Source organism: Bos grunniens, chromosome 12 (assembly GCF_055505025.1).
Source record: "Bos grunniens cultivar Pamir isolate PY7600 chromosome 12, Bosgru_T2T1.0, whole genome shotgun sequence".
NCBI classification, from domain to species: Eukaryota; Metazoa; Chordata; class Mammalia; order Artiodactyla; family Bovidae; genus Bos; species Bos grunniens.
Window position 1 is genome coordinate 21,683,199 of NC_141176.1, and position 15,654 is coordinate 21,698,852.

General features: G+C 46.1%; 1 protein-coding gene across 6 annotated transcripts in view; it reads right to left on the reverse strand.

Moving 5' to 3' along the window:
• The window catches only part of ATP7B (ATPase copper transporting beta), a 74,221-nt gene that overhangs the window by 49,310 nt on the left and 9,257 nt on the right, over positions 1 to 15,654 (reverse strand). For 3 of the 6 annotated variants that reach the window (XM_086329196.1, XM_086329201.1, XM_086329203.1), the window contains exon 1: positions 882 to 1,468. The exons of the other annotated variants lie outside the window; for them this stretch is intronic. In XM_086329196.1, coding sequence (XP_086185322.1) covers positions 882 to 1,118 — 237 coding nt within the window. In that variant the 5' untranslated portion in view covers positions 1,119 to 1,468. Of the gene's footprint in view, positions 1 to 881; positions 1,469 to 15,654 lie in introns of those variants that run through there. 6 annotated transcript variants of the gene reach the window in all.

Sequence of the window (15,654 nt, forward strand, 5' to 3'; positions counted from 1 at the left end):
TGGCCATCAAAAATCATTAGACTATTTCCCATTCAAATACCTCAGACATAGGTTGAATTTTATCAAGTAGTAGTCTGAACACTTTAAAGAAAAGCTCTTAAGCATTTTACAAAAAAAATTATATTTTCCTGTCTTACAACATTCAACTAGAAATATGAAAGTTGACTGTGTACTGCATAAATGGACGTTCATAAATCTTCAATGTACACAAATCTCTTTCATTTCAAAAATCTCAACTTACAATATCTCCTTTAGTTTTACAGACTTTTTAAACAACACCAGAAGAAACAAAGATAACTCCTAAAGGGGCAAAAGACATATGAAACCTTCCCTTTATGTCTACGTAGTAGTATTTTTTTCCCATCTACTCATAGCAATGAAAAGAACCCCACACAGACCACCTGTACCACCTGGAAATACCACTGAAGCACCATTTTTACAAAACATTAGTTACACTGCCCTGATTTTGAATGTGACCTGACGTTTGGGTTAACAAACCTTTCATTTAAGAGCAGGTTCACTTGGCAGCAACATTTTCAAAATGCTTATTTGGTTGAAACGTGAAGATTAACACAAGAACGTACACGTGTTAAAAATAAATAAAAAGAGAAAGATTCATTTTTGTCTGATTTGCATTTTGAGAAACCTGTTCACCACAGAGGCTTAAAAAATATCCTGAAAGTAAGAAGCAACAAAACCCAAGATTTATCCACCGTGGACTTAATCTCTGGAAAGTTCCCCTGGGCTCCTGGCTCACTCCATACCCCAGAGCCACTCCACTGGCCCCTCTGATGCAAGACAAGCAGGAAACCTCCATCTGTAACCTGGAACTTTTATAAGAAGCCCTCCTGGCTTGTCAGCCCTTCTGCAACACCACTCACCTGCTTGGAACTGATCTCTTCCGATCCATTCAAAACCTTCTGTGAAAATTCTCCTTCCTCTGATGGGGGAGGGCATTCCTCCTCTGAAATCACCGGCCTGCTGGAGCCCCCGGTCCCAGGGCTCCTCTTGAAGGACCACCGTTTGTGGACAGACAGCAGGGTCACCTGTGGGTCACCCAGAGTCGCCAGGGAGGATGGCTCGGGGTTCCCGGGCGTCTCGTCCCCAGCTCTCTCCATCGTCGCGTTCACGCCTTTACCTCGCAGTTCACCTTCTCTGGGCTATTTGATCGTGTCACGAGAAAATGCTCCAAAAGCATCCTCCTAACCAGCAGAGGGGAGGCACCTGCTGTGTCAAGATGGGCAGGTTCCCCTCTGCCCCTGGGCCAGCCCAGGAGCGGCTGCCAGCCACGCCTCGGGGAACTCGGGCAGGCTGCACACCACTGTATGTATATGTGCTCTTGTTTAAATACCCCACTCAACACAATTGGCATCCTCTTACTCATCACATTGCATTCGGCACCGGGGATCTTTGCACACGGCCCCATGCGCGCCCAGGGCTGCGTGTAGGGAGGCCCAGTGCCGGGAGTGATCTCCCTACACCCAGCCGTTTCCTCTTGGCCCCTTGAGCTCCCAGGAGTCCGGCCCGGAGGCAGGGGCGAAATATCACTTCCTTTTATTACCAAACTCAGAGCGCTTTCTTGGAATAACTTCAGCTGCCTCTTCCACCACTCAAGGGTGCAGCTCGCTAGGGAAGAAAAGTATTTTCCAGGCCACATGACTTGCATTTTCAAGAAGGTGTAAGAGAATTCCGTGCTTCCTGCAGCTTTGTTCTCCCTGGGACCAACAGCTTGGTTTCTGGACTAACTGACTGTAGGAACTCACCGGGAACAGGGCTCATCTGTATTTTATATGGGGCAGAACAGTCAGGAACTAAGACACAATTCAGACGTCTCAGGCTACCCGCCGTTCCTCAGGAGGATTAAGAGAAAGAAAGACATACGGGACAGTGGGGTAATCTGGGTGGCCTCCCGCTCTGTTGGGCGGCCCTGCTTCCCTTCCCACCCCTCACCCCCCACTCCCCCCGCCCAGAGACAGGAAGGAGGCAACCTCATTCCCCATGGGAGGAACAGCTCCACCAGCCACTAATCCTGGCAACACCTCCTGCAGCAAGTACGTGTGGAGTGTCCACGCTGAGGATGGATTCAAGTCAGTTTGGTAAAATTCTGGGTCCTGGCTTAATCCACTCCTTCTGCTGTATGTGCCCTCGGGAGGAAGAGGGGGTCACAGGGGCCGGCATCCCATGAGGGCATTTGGAAACACAACCCCATCGGCTCAAGGTCACTGAGGACTCTGCCTCTTTATGGGTTGCCTACAATCACCCCTCCTCCCCCGTTAAAACCGCCATCGCTGCCCCAGGAACTCCAGACCGAGATTCTTCCTCTGCTTCTGCTCTCGTTTAGTCCTCTGAGAAACTACTTGTTTGCTTCCATTTCTGAAACATTCTCAAGGCGGTCGATTCCCAGCTGTGTCTGGGTTGGCTTCTTATCTCCCATGTGCTCGAAAAAGCATCCAACTTGACCTCCAAGAAATGCCATTTAAATCAGAGCGCCAACGAGGAAGGCAAACAAGGGCCTCGGGCCCCAAAGCCACGCAGGAGTCTGTGCAGATGAGCCTGGTGGGTCTGTGATCGCTCAAATCCTGCTTCTTTACCTGTGGCTTCTGTGTTTCCGGATAGGATCTGTCAGGAGCCATATATGCCTGCCCACCCCTTCACATTTCTTCTACTGAGCACTGTAAATGGATTTCCATCTATCTCTTTGAGCACCAGATTTTAAAAGGTTTTTTTTTTTTTTTTTTTTTTTTACCATTTTGGGTGGAAATTCTCCCCAAAGGTCATTTATCTTTCTGTTATTTTTTTTTCAAATATGAGTTATTACTCATAGTTTAACTTGAACTTTTCCTTGGTGATATGGGACCATGATCTGCTTCTGTGCTGTAGCTATGAATGGTTGTCAGCCTTGTATGTCCCAAGTGCTTCTGAATAGTCCATCCTGTTAGCACCATGAGCTATGGGAAATCTGAAATACTTTACTGTAAAATCATTTTCCTTCTCCTAAATGGTCACTCAGACCTAGAACACAGCCAGGAAAAAGAGGCTCGGCCAGATTGGGCTGCAAAGGTAGCAAGTTTAGACTTTGTCCTGTGGACGGTGGAGAACACCAGCTTTGAAGCAAAGGACTAACACGGTTACATTTTGAGATTTAGAAACAGTCTGGGCAGGCCTGAGAACTCAGAGGTAGGGGCAGGGATTACAGGGTTACAAGGAGCAGAGAAAATGAATAGCAGAGTGGGATTAACAGCAGAGGAGGCCCTCGGGCTCCATCATCAAGAGATCACAGCAGGTGACACAAGAGGGGACCTGATGACACCATTTCCAGTTTGGCAGAGAGGAGGGGGAACTAGGCGGGGCGGGGGAGGGCAATTCTGGGGATGGGAATGGTTGGATTCACCCTCATTCCCAGAGATTCTCAGGGACCGGTGAAACTGCAGGGACATGAGCCATGCTCCCAGCCTAGAGAATCAAATCCAAAATCCTCTTTCTGGTACCTTCCTCCTTCCTCACACCTGAGCCCTTGATCCACCCCCCTCCCCATCTAATCCTCCTTATCCTTTAAGTCCTGCCTCTCAGGGGAGTTGTCTCTGCCCAGCCTGGGGCTCTCCCTTATCTGAGTTCCAGTATCACTGAAGCCAACACCACAGACCTGGCAGGTATTACTGGGGAACCAGTCTGCTCCCAAAACTGAAATTGCTCTCAGCTAAATCAGTACTTAGCCAAGCATGCACTCAACACCAGGAAACATGTAAGCTCCTGGAAGGCAAGGTCCTCACGTCTCATCTGCCCACAGATGTAAGGAGGTGGTGAACAAACATCAGATGTTAAATAAATACTGAGCTGGACTGCGTGCTGCAGTCCTTGGGGTCGCAAAGAATCAGACCTGACTGAGCGACTGAGAGTCTTCCCTGGTGACTCAGATGGTAAAGCGTCTGCCTGCAATGCGGGAGACCCGGGTTCCATCCCTGGGTTGGGAAGATCTCCTGGAGAAGGAAACAGCAACCCACTCCAGTACTGACTGAACTGAACTGATGGCTGATTCATGTAGATGTGTGGCAGAAACCAACACAATATTGTAAAGCAATTACCCTTCAATTAAAAATAAATAAATTTAGTTATATTCAAGAATGCATCTTTTTTCTATATAAAAAGGAAAACCCCTTGGTGTCCAAACAAGCCTAGTTTTATGAGAGGCCTGGGCCCACAGGCAGATGGGCGGCTCGTGTTTCCCTGATCCTCTGGGACAAAGGACCCCGCTTGGAGGAGGTGCATCTGGCTTACCTATTTCAGCCCTCATCAAGATTACCAGCTCCACCTAGGGGAGGTTTCTCAGAAAGAACCCTGGGCCAGTCCTCCCAAGGCTGGCAGAGGAGCCAGGATCCCATGACGGGACAGGACAGAACCTGACACTAAGCTGCACACTGGGAATCAGTGGCCTGGAAGTTTCCCATACACGGCAGAGGCCAAACAGGAACACAGGAAGGTGAGTCGGCACCGCACATTTACGTGCTTCATGCAAAGGAAGACAGAGACACTTTCTGCCCTCGGGAGTTTATTAGCAAGTTAGGAGAGAAGACCAGAGCAGACGGCACTCAAGTAGAAAGAAACACTCCGACTTGAGCTGCTGGGGGTGCCTAAGGAGTACTTGCAAAGGGTGAGGTGTCGGCTCCTCACCCCCCCAACTCCCGGGGAACTGGCCATTCCCAGACTGAAACAGCACTGCGTGACTTTTATACTAGCTTATGTGCAAGACTTCCCAGGGAGTTCTTGGTGCTAAAGAACCCGCCTGCCAATACAGGAGATGCAGGTTCGATCCCTGGGTCAGGAAGATCCCCTGGAGGAGAGCATGGCAACCCACTCCAGTATTCTTGCCTGGAGAATCCCATGGACAGAGGAGCCTGGTGGTCTACGGACAGAAGAGTCTATGGGGTCCCAAAGAGTCAGACATGACTGAAGGGACTTAGCACATGAGCAGGATATGAAACGAAACCCACAACACACCACCTCAAAGCTCACTGGAGAGAGTGCTCTTCAACAAAACTGCATGTGGCTGAACAGCCCAGAGTGAAAAAAAATCACAGTAGTTCTATAAAGAGACTGGATGGAGCCCAAAAGAGAAACACTGAGATGATATCAAAGAGCCAAAGCCAACCTTTCAACTCCACAGTTAGTCACATGTACCTTCAACTTGCTTGGCTGCCCTCCTTATCTGGGGCCAACGCTGCTCACCTCTAAGGTCCCACTGACTCCAGGTCTGTCTCCTTGGAGCTGAACAAGGATGAGATACAACACACCAGGCTGCCTGGCCATGCTCTGATTCCTGACCACTAACCTGGAGAAGCCTTGGTGCCCCCAGCAGTCCAGCTCCATCTCCCTGATCTTCCCCCTCCTCTCTCTCCTCCCTGCTTCTTCTCAGACCTCCATCCCACCCCGCACCCTCCACCCCCAAGGATAAGCCCACTCCTGCTTCACAAAACAAAGGATCAGAAAAGAACTTGCAAACATCTCAACCACCCACCCACCTGATTAGAGCCTTCCCTCCAGTCAATGCTAAAGGAAATCAACCCTGAATATTCATTGGAAAGACTGATGCTGAAGCCAATCCTTTGGCCACCTGATGCAAAGAGTTGACTCTTTGGAAAAGACCTTGATGCTGGGAAAGATTGGGGCAGGAGCAGAAGGGGACGACAGAGGATGAGATGGTTGGATAGCATCACCAACTCAATGGAAATCAGTTTGAGCAAACTCAGGGAGACAGTGAAGAACAGGGAAGCCTGGTGTGCTGCAGTCCATGGGGTTGCAAAGAGCCGGACACAACTGAGCGACCAAACAACAAGTCTTCTCACTGTCCCCAAGGTTAGTCACCAGGTACCCACAGCTCCTGGTTTTCCTCCTACCCATTGGCGACTCCTCTGCAGAGTTCTTCCTAAGAGACTAGTCCTCAAACCTCTGAGGGCTGGAGTGGCTCCAAGCTCAGACCTTGGATCCCTTCCCTGTCTATACTACTTGGTGATTTCATTTAGCACAGTAGAAATACCACCTGTAGCCAGTAACTCCCAAACTACACACGTATGGACCTAAAAGCTTAACCAGTTTCTCCTGTTGGATATTTCATATGCACTCAAACATTAACTTGTCTAAAACTAAGCTGTCTAAACAGAAAAAAATGTCACCTGCCATTCCAGTTCAACAGGGATCAAGCCATCAGCCACTGCAGTTGCAAAGCCTCCCAAGAGAGCATACTAACGGGAATTCAGAATGGAGAAAAACAGGAAACATTCCGTGCTTTGGTCCTGAGCTAGTTAAGATGCATATCTAGGGGAAAATTTCAATGACTCCCTGTGTGCTAAGTCTCTTCAGCCATGTCCGGTTCTTTGTGATCCCATGGACTATAGCCCTCCAGGCTCCTCTGTCCAAGGGATTCTCCAAGCAAGAACACTGGGGTGAGTTGCCATGCCCTCCCCTCCAGGGAATCTTCCTGGCCCAGGGATGGAACCCGCATCTCTTACATCTCCTGCACTGGCAGGCAGATTCTTTACCATTAGCGCCACCTGGGAATTCTAGATTCATGCACCATCTCAGACAAGGGAAAGCGCTAAAATCATTAACTTGAAAAGTCTGTTCTTTGTGATATGCCATGATCTTTCTATGTTTGATTATCCATTTGTTTGTTTTTCCCTGCAAAAAATTCATACATGTACCCTGGCTTCTCCCTTGCCTCTTTGGAACAGTGTCTCAGAGCAATCTAGAGACTGGCTCCTAGTCTACGGAATTCAATATGGTCCCTGAATAACGCTGAAATTTGCTGCTCTTGTGGGTCACATTTTTTTTCGTTCTCATGCCCCCTCCCTGCTTCTTCCAGTCCTTTCCACCTTAGTAAAAGGCAACTCTTCCTTCCACTCACCCAGGAAAAACAATCTTGGATTCATCCTTGCTGAGAATCATCTCTTCCTTTCAAACTCACATATCCTGTTGATTCTATCTCAAATACATCCAGCATCCAGCCACTTCTCAACACCCCCATGACAACACGGTCCAGGCCACTAGCACATCTCACCTGCATTATTAATATAATCGTAGGGACCTTCTTGGTCTCTCCTCTTACCTCCTGAAGTCTATTCGCAAAACAAACGCCAGAGGAATCTTCTTAAAGGGGACATCAGAGGATGCTATGTTACTTCAGTCATGTCCAACTCTTTGCGACACTGTAGCCCACCAGACTCTTCTGTCCACGGGATTCTCCAGGCAAGAATAACAGAGTGGGTTGCCATTCCCTTGAGGTACCCCTAAAAGCCCTGCATGGGGTTTCCATGCATTTCCACGCATCCCACAAGAAAGGAGAAACCTAAAATCCTTATCGTCAGCCTATCCTCACACCCCTCTCTCCTCAGCCAAGACCAGAGTGGCTTGAGATGTGGCTGGTCCTGGAACAAAGCAAGGCCGGCTCCTGCCCAGGGCCTTTGTCCCTGACTGCTGCTCCCGGCTTACAAACGTGCTGTGCTGTGCTTGGTCGCGCAGTCGTGTCTGACTCTTTGCAACCCCATGGACTATGGCCTGCCAGGCTTCTCTGTCCATGAGATTCTCCAGGGAAGAATACTGGAGTGGGTTGCCATGCCCTCCTCCAGGGGATGTTCCCGACCCAGGGATCGAACCCACATCTCCCGCATTGCAGGCTGATTCTTTACCAGCTGAGCCACCAGGGAAGCCCAAGAATACTGGAGTGGGTAGCTTATCTCTTCTCCAGCGGATCTTCCCAACCCAGAAATTGAACCACGGTCTCCTGCACTGCAGGTGGATTCTTTACCAGCTCAGCTACCAGGGAAGCCCAACCCCAACAGCCTGCATCCAGATGACTCATGTCCTCACCTTCTAATGTCCCTGCTCAAAGGTCACCTTCTCAGGGGCTTCCCCAGTTCCCTTGGGTACAATTTCAAACATTCCCACTTCCTATGGTCCTTTCCTACTTATTTTTCTCCAGAGGACTCAACTACTGCCTGATATAACAACATGTATTTTACTGACTTGTTTACTTGTCTCCCTAGTTAGGATGTAAGTTTCACAAGGGTGGGAATTGTCTGTTTTCTTCACTCAGCACTGTATTCCCAGCACAAAAACAGTGCGTCTATTTTAAAGTTTCTTAGTAACTATTTGTTGAATGAATTACAGAGAGTACTAAAAACAGCTTACTTTATTTGCTTGCTACCAAACACCGACTGCTAACTTTCAGACAGTCAACATTCAGAAAGTGCCCCATGCAAAGCTGGCTCTCTCTTTCACTCACACATTCCTTTTCCCTCCAAGCCAGCAGTCTAAGCTCAGATGCTACTGTTAGAAAGAAATAACAAGTGCCCAATGCAGTCATTTGCCCCCGACTCCTGCAAATCAAGGCTTAATTGTAGTTTCAACCCCTCTCAAAAAGGTGACCTATAAAAGAGCCAATCTGAAATTTCCTAATCAAAATTAGTGAGGTCACCTGCAAGAAGGGGTTCCCTGCACAGGAACAGAGACAAAGAGATAGTGAAGTGAGAGAACTGATGTCCCTGCGGACGAAGCTGGGGGGAGAAGGGGAGGGTGGAATGAATGGGAGACTGGGACCAACAGATATATATGACCATGTGTAAAATAGGTAGGTAGTAGGAAGATGCCGTATAGCACAGGGAGCTCAGCTAGGTGCTCTGTGACAACCCAGAGCGGGTGGGCGTGGGAGCTGGGAAGAAGGCTCAAGAGGGAAGGGATATATGTATACATATAGCTGATTCACACTGTTGTACAGCAGAAACTAATACAACATTTTAAAACAATTATACTCTAGTTGAAAAAAAAAAGACTTCTCATTTTAGAGCAAATATTCTTATAGTTAAAAGATCCCTGCCCCTCAAAAGATGTCCTGCTGCTGCTAAGTCACTTCAGTCGTGTCCAACTCTGTGCGACCCCATAGACGGCAGCCCACCAGGCTCCCTGGTCCCTGGGATTCTCCAGGCAAGAACACTGGAGTGGGTTGCCATTTCCTTCTCCAATACGTGAAAGTGAAGTCGCTCAGTCGTGTCTGACCCTCAGCAACCCCATGGACTGCAGCCTTCCAGGTTCCTCCATCCATGGGATTTTCCAGGCAAGAGTACTAGAGTGGGGTGCCATTGCTTTCTCAAAGATGTCCTAGCCCCAAATAATCTCCCCTTTTTTGTGCTGATACCTTCACTGCCCACCCGTCCACCTGTAAGAGCCTTCCATTTATTTGTCTGCTCCTTGGAGTGTGCTGCCAGTGCCGGGTGAGAGGCCGCCTAACCCTCGTGCTCCTGCTCAGCTGCAGCTGACTCTCTGCGACCCCATGGACTATAGTCGCGCCAGGCTCCTCTGTCCATGGGATTCTCCAGGCAAGAATACTGGAGTGGGTTGCCATTTCCTTCTCCAGGGGATCTTCCCAACCCAGGGATTACACCCGAGTGTCTTGTGTCTCCTGCATGGGCAGGTGGGTTCTTTACCACTGCACCGCCTAGGAAGCCCAGTGCCAAGCAAGATGGACTTTAAAGCAGAGACTGTTATCAGAAACAAAGGGACCTTTTATAATGATAAAAGTCAATCTGCCAGGAAGATAGAAAAGTCATAAACATATGCTCTCTGATAAGAGAATACAAATACAGATGAACCAAGAACTGACAGAAATGGAAAGAAAGATAATTCAACAGTATCAGCTGGATACTTCAATTCCACTGTTAATAACAGACAAAAAAACTAGGCAGAAGATCAAGCAGAAAATATGTGATACTGTTGTCTTATAATAAGACATATGTATTTGGTCTCCATTCCCTTTCTGGCACAGAGGTCCTAAAACTCTTGGAATTTCCAGAGTGCTAGAAAAAATGATAAAGGTGTCTTTTGTCACAGCTAGAGAGGTGACTTCTAAAAGACCCAAGGATAGGGGCTGGTTGCCAGGGGAACCAAGAGATGATTCCAGGGTTCAAACATTTAGTCCCACCGAACACTCTGGGGAGGATAGAGTGTCTGGAGATCAAGTTCAACCACTGACAGCCAATGATTTAATCATTCATGCCTCCATAACAACCCCAGAGGACTGGTTTTCTAGACTTTCCAGGCTGGTGACCATGTGAAGACTTGGGGAGAATGGCGTGACCAGAGACCATGGAAGCTCTGTGGCCCTTCCCATATAACTTGCCGAATGCATCTTTGTCTTCCTGCAGTTCCTGAGTTGTACCCTTTTGTAACACACCGCTAATCTAGTAGATAAATGTGTCTGAGTTGTGGGCCCTCTTAGCAAATGAAACCCAAAGAAGCACAGGTGATGACCCGGACTTGTGACTGGTGTCTGAAGTGGAAGGACAAAGGGGCCCGTCTTGCAGGACTGAGTCCTTAACCCATGGCAGCTGATGCTCTCTCCAGATACACACTATCACAAATGCATTAAATTGTAGGACACCCACTGGTGCCCGAGAATTGTTTGGTGTAGGAGGAAAAAAACACACACTGAAATTGGTATCAGACTCACAAGAGAGAAAATATGAACAACTAACATATCTACAGAACCCTCCTCCCAACAACTGTATAATATTCATTCTTTTCAGGTACACATGAGCGTTCTCTAGGCTTCACCACATGCTAGGCCATAAAACAAACCTCAGTTCACTTAAAATAACAGAAGCAACACAAAGTATGATCTCTGACAACAATGGAATCAGAAATCAGTAACAGAAAGAATTTGGGGACATTTACAAATACATGGAAATCAAACAACACACTCCGAAATAACCAAAGGGTCACAGAAGAAATCAACAGGAGTTTAGGAAATACTTTGAGATAAATGAAAATGAAGACACAACACACGATAAGACAAAACTTATGGGATGCAGGTAAGGCAGTGCTTAGAGAGAAACTTACAGCTGTGAATTTCTCCATTAAGAAAAAAGGATCTCAAATCAATAATCCAAATTTCTGCCTAAGATACTGGAAAAGAAAGACGAAACCTAAAGCAAGCAGAAGGGAGGTGTATCAGTGTCCTATGAGGTAACAAAATACCATACACTGAGTATTAGAAATTTAATCTCTCACAGCTCTTGAGGCTAGAAGTCAAGATTTTCCTTTTTGGGGACCCTGAAGAAGAATCTCTTCCACATCCCTCTCCTACCTCCTGGTGGATGCTGGCAAGCTTTAGCATTTCTTGGTTTATGGAAGCATCCCTCCAATCTGTCTCTGTAACCACATGGCCTCCTCTTCTCTGTGTGTTCACATGGTGTCCTTATACCAACATCAGTGACTGGACTCAGGGCCCGTTATAATGCAGTAAGGGGGCCTCCCTGGTGGCTCAGATGGTAAAGAATCTGCCTGCAATGCAGGAGACATGGGTTCGATCCCAGGTTGGGAAGATATCCTGGAAAAGGAAATGGAAACCCACTGCAGTAGTTTTGCCTGGAGAATCCCATGGATAGAGGAACCTGGAGGGCTACAGTCTATAAGAGTCATAAAGAGTCAGACACGACTGAGTGACTAAGCACACACACACATAATGCAGTAGCACCTCATTTTAATTTAACTGATTAGATCTGCAGAAGATCCTATTTCCACGTAATATCACATTCACAGGTACCAGGACTCAAGACTTCAACATATCTATTAGAGAACACAATTCAACACACTCAAAAGAAAATAAAAAAGATTAGAGTGGAATAGCAAAAGACAGAATAGAGAAATAGAGGAAACTGTCAAAACCAAAAGCTGACTCTTTGAAAAGACCAACAAAATTGACAAACCTTTAGCTAGAATGATCTGTGAAAAAAAGGCAGAAGACGAAAATTATTAGAATTAGAAACGAAAGATGATTATTACTTATCTTACAGAAATAAAGATTTTAAAGGAACACCAAGAAACAACTTTTTGTTGTTGTTCAGTCACTAAGTCGTGTTCAACTCTTTGCAATCCCATGGACTGTGGCACGTGAGGCTCCTCTGTCCTTCACTATCTCCCAGAGTTTGCTCAAACTCATGTCCATTGAGTCAGTGATGCTATGTAACCATCTCTCTGTTGTCCCCTTCTTTTGCCCTCAATCTTTCCCAGCATCAGGGTCTTTTCAAATGAGTCAGCTCTTTGCATCAGGTGGCCAAAGGATGGGAGCTTCAGCATCAGTCCTTCCAATGACTGGTTGGATCCCTTGCAGTCCAAGGGATTCTCAAGAGTCTTCTCCAACACCACAGTTCAAAAGCATCAATTCTTTGGCACTCAGCCTTCTTTGTGGTTCAACTCTCACAACCATACATAACTACTGGAAAAACCATTGACTATATCGTCGGCAAAGTGCTGTCTCTACTTTTCAATACACTGTCTAGGTTTGTCATAGCTTTCCTTCCAAGAAGCAAGCATCTTTTAATTTCATGGCTGCAGTCACCATCCACAGTGATTTTGGAGCCCAAGAAATGAAAATCTGTCACTGCTTCTACTTTTTCCCCTTGTATTTGCCATGGAGTGATAAGACCAGATGCCATGATCTTAGTCTTTTTAATACTGAGTTTCAAGCCAGCTTTTTCACCAAGAACAACTAACTATATACCAACAAATTAGATACCTTAAATGAAACAGACAAATTCCTTAGAATACACAAACTACCAAAACTGACTCAAGAAATAGATACTCTGAACCGACCTGTAACAAGATACTCAATTAGTAATAATAAAAAATTTCCTCCAAAAGAAAGCTCAAGCTCAGACAGCTTCAACATTGAATTCTATCAAACATTTGTAAGAAGGGAGCACTTCTCAACTCATTCTGAGACCAGTATTACCCTGATATCAAAACCAGAAAAGACATGACAAGAAAACAAGAGAAACGAGAAAAACAATCTAGTATCTTTCATGAATATGGACACAAAATTCCTGTACGAAACAGTAGGTAACCAAATCCAGCAACACGTAAAAAAGGGCTACATGCCATGACCAAGTAGGATTTGTCCCAGGAATCCAAGTTTGGCTTAACATCCAAAAATGAATTAATGTAATACACCATTTGGAGCAGGAAATGGCAACCCGCTCCAGTATTCTTGCCTAGGAAGTTCCATGCACCAAGGAGCCTGGGGGGCTACAGTCCATGGGGTTGTAGAGTCAGACATGACTTAGTGACCAAACAACAATACATCATATCAACAGAATAAAAAGTAAAAGACACATGGTTACCTCAATAGACACTGAGAAAACATCTGACCAAATCCAAAATCTTTTCATATAAAAACACTCGAGAAATTAGGAGGTAGAGGGAATTTCCTCAACCTGATAAAGAGCGTGAAAAACCCACAGCTAACATCCTATTTCATGGTGAAAGGCTGAAAGCTTTCCCCCTAAGATCAGGAAGAAGACAAAGACTCCATCTATACAAAATGTTCACAATAGGAAAATCTATAGAGACAGAAAGTAGAGGTTGCTCAGGCACAGGGGTCTTGGGAAGATTGTGGGGGAGTAGGGGGGTGATAGCTAGCGTGGGTAGGATTTCTTTCTCAGGTGATGAAAATGTCCCCAAATTGATTGTGAAGATGTTTGCACATACCTGGGATTTTCATGGTATGTGAATCATATCTCAATCAAGCTTTTTTTTTTTAATGTAGTAGAGAGACCATTAAAATAAGAATTAGAGAGGATATGCCTTTGACATTCATGGAAGCCCAAACAAAAAAGATTTTGGGAGCGTGATGAGGCAACAGAAGTGGACAGACTGCAGAAACCTACAAAGCTCACCAAGTCTTTCAAGGAGAATGGATAAAATGTGCTACCTTCCCAACAGCACACTGCACCGCTGTGGATCTTAGAAACACAGTGTTCCTCTGAGACAAGCTAGCCCCAGAAAACTAAACACACTTTAATATCATTTTCACAAAGCTCAGAAACAACCCAAAAACTAAATAATATATAATTCAGGCATTCATATATGTGGTAAGACACACACACACACCCCCCCAAAAAGTTGGGTTACAACAAGCACAAAATTGAGGCTGGTAGTTACCTCTGTAGTGGGTATTTCTCCGGGTGACACAAGAAGACAAGGAGGATACAGCCGAGTTCCCTCAATGCCAAGAAGCCATGACATTGATAATTCTCCTGTTCTTGGGTCAGGTGTTCTCTGGTTTATTATGCTTTATAACTATCTACGTATGTGTGCATGTTTATATATCAACGTCATTTATATTCAATAAACTAATAATAATAAAGGGAAAGTGTTAAAGTGAGTGGAGGCGTGGAGACAAGCAAGTACAGAGGATTCTTCCTCAAAGGCTGAGAAGAGGAGAGACAGAAGTAGTACAACAGCCAGCGGGAGACACGAGGCCAGGAGACTTCAGGGTGAAGGCAGATGGACGGCTTTATAAGGCTGAAGGAGAAAAGCCTGCAGAGAGAGGGAAAGACTAGAGGCGAAGAGAAGACAAAGCAAGACCCGATCAGGCCAACAAAGGCTCCAGAACCAGCAGAGAGGAAGGGAGATGGGAGGACCTTGAAAGGAAGGCGGGCTTCCTGAGACGAGGGATGGGCAATGAAAACGGACTGGAGAGCTACACAAAATGTGGAGAGAAGGTGCAGAGAGACAGGCAGGAAGTCGAAGAAAATCACACGCGGTGGTGTCCATTTTCTCCAGGTAAGAAGTGAGGCCATTTGTTGAGAAGGGAAGACAGAGACTAAGCAGAGGGCTTGCTGCCGGTGGCGAAGGCTTGAAAGACTGACTCACAGGTTGACTAATGAGACGAAGGCATTTGCAGGCACCACCGAGATTAGAAACAAATTGTCAGGGGCAACGGCCACGCGGTTGCCTGAATTTCCGTGGCAATTCTGTGGCTCCGGTGAGGAGAAGAGAGGGCAGTTTGTATGCTGATGCTGGAGCAACAGGATGGAGGGACAAAAAAGTCCAGCATGCCAGTGAAAGAATTATTCAAATGAAACCAAGAGTCTGTTGGGACAGAGAAAGAGAGGCCAGAGACTCGATAATGGTAATAATAACAACAACAAACCCATTGATAGATAGCTTTTAAAATAGTTTTTAAAAAGTATATCTATAATGTTCACACCACTGGGTTTAGAGGGGAAAAAAATGAAGAAGACATTGGGATAAAATACGACAAAGATGTTAAATGCCAATTCTCTTCGAATTGCAAGAAGGTATGTTTTAATTCTAAAAACCAACAGCTAGTGCAACAAAAGCAAACAAAGGAAGTTTACGAACAGACTTATGACAGTCATCCTGTTAAAAAAGAAACAACACACCCCTTAGGGAGTCACCTACGCTCAACCCCACATCAGCAAACAAGACATAATATGTAACCTAACTGCACCTTCAGTCTCTTCCGGGAACAGCATGACCTTCAACCAGTCACGTCTGCAACCAGCTGGGCAGCACTAGTCGAGTAATCTGCCTGACAGACCCCTGCTTTCCCCAATAGGAAGGCGACCTGACCTGAAACAATCGTCTCTTTGCTAGAATAACTTGCCCTGTCTCTCCTATGCCTATACATCCTCCACTTTGTGCAGCTCCTTGGAGCCCCTTTCTTTCTGTGAAGATAGGAGGCTGACTGATTCGTGAATAATTAAATAAAGCCAATTAGATCTTTTTTGTAATTAATTTATTTGTTCGGCTGCACCGAGTTTTGGTTGCAGCACGTGAACTCCTGTTTGCAGCATGTGGGGT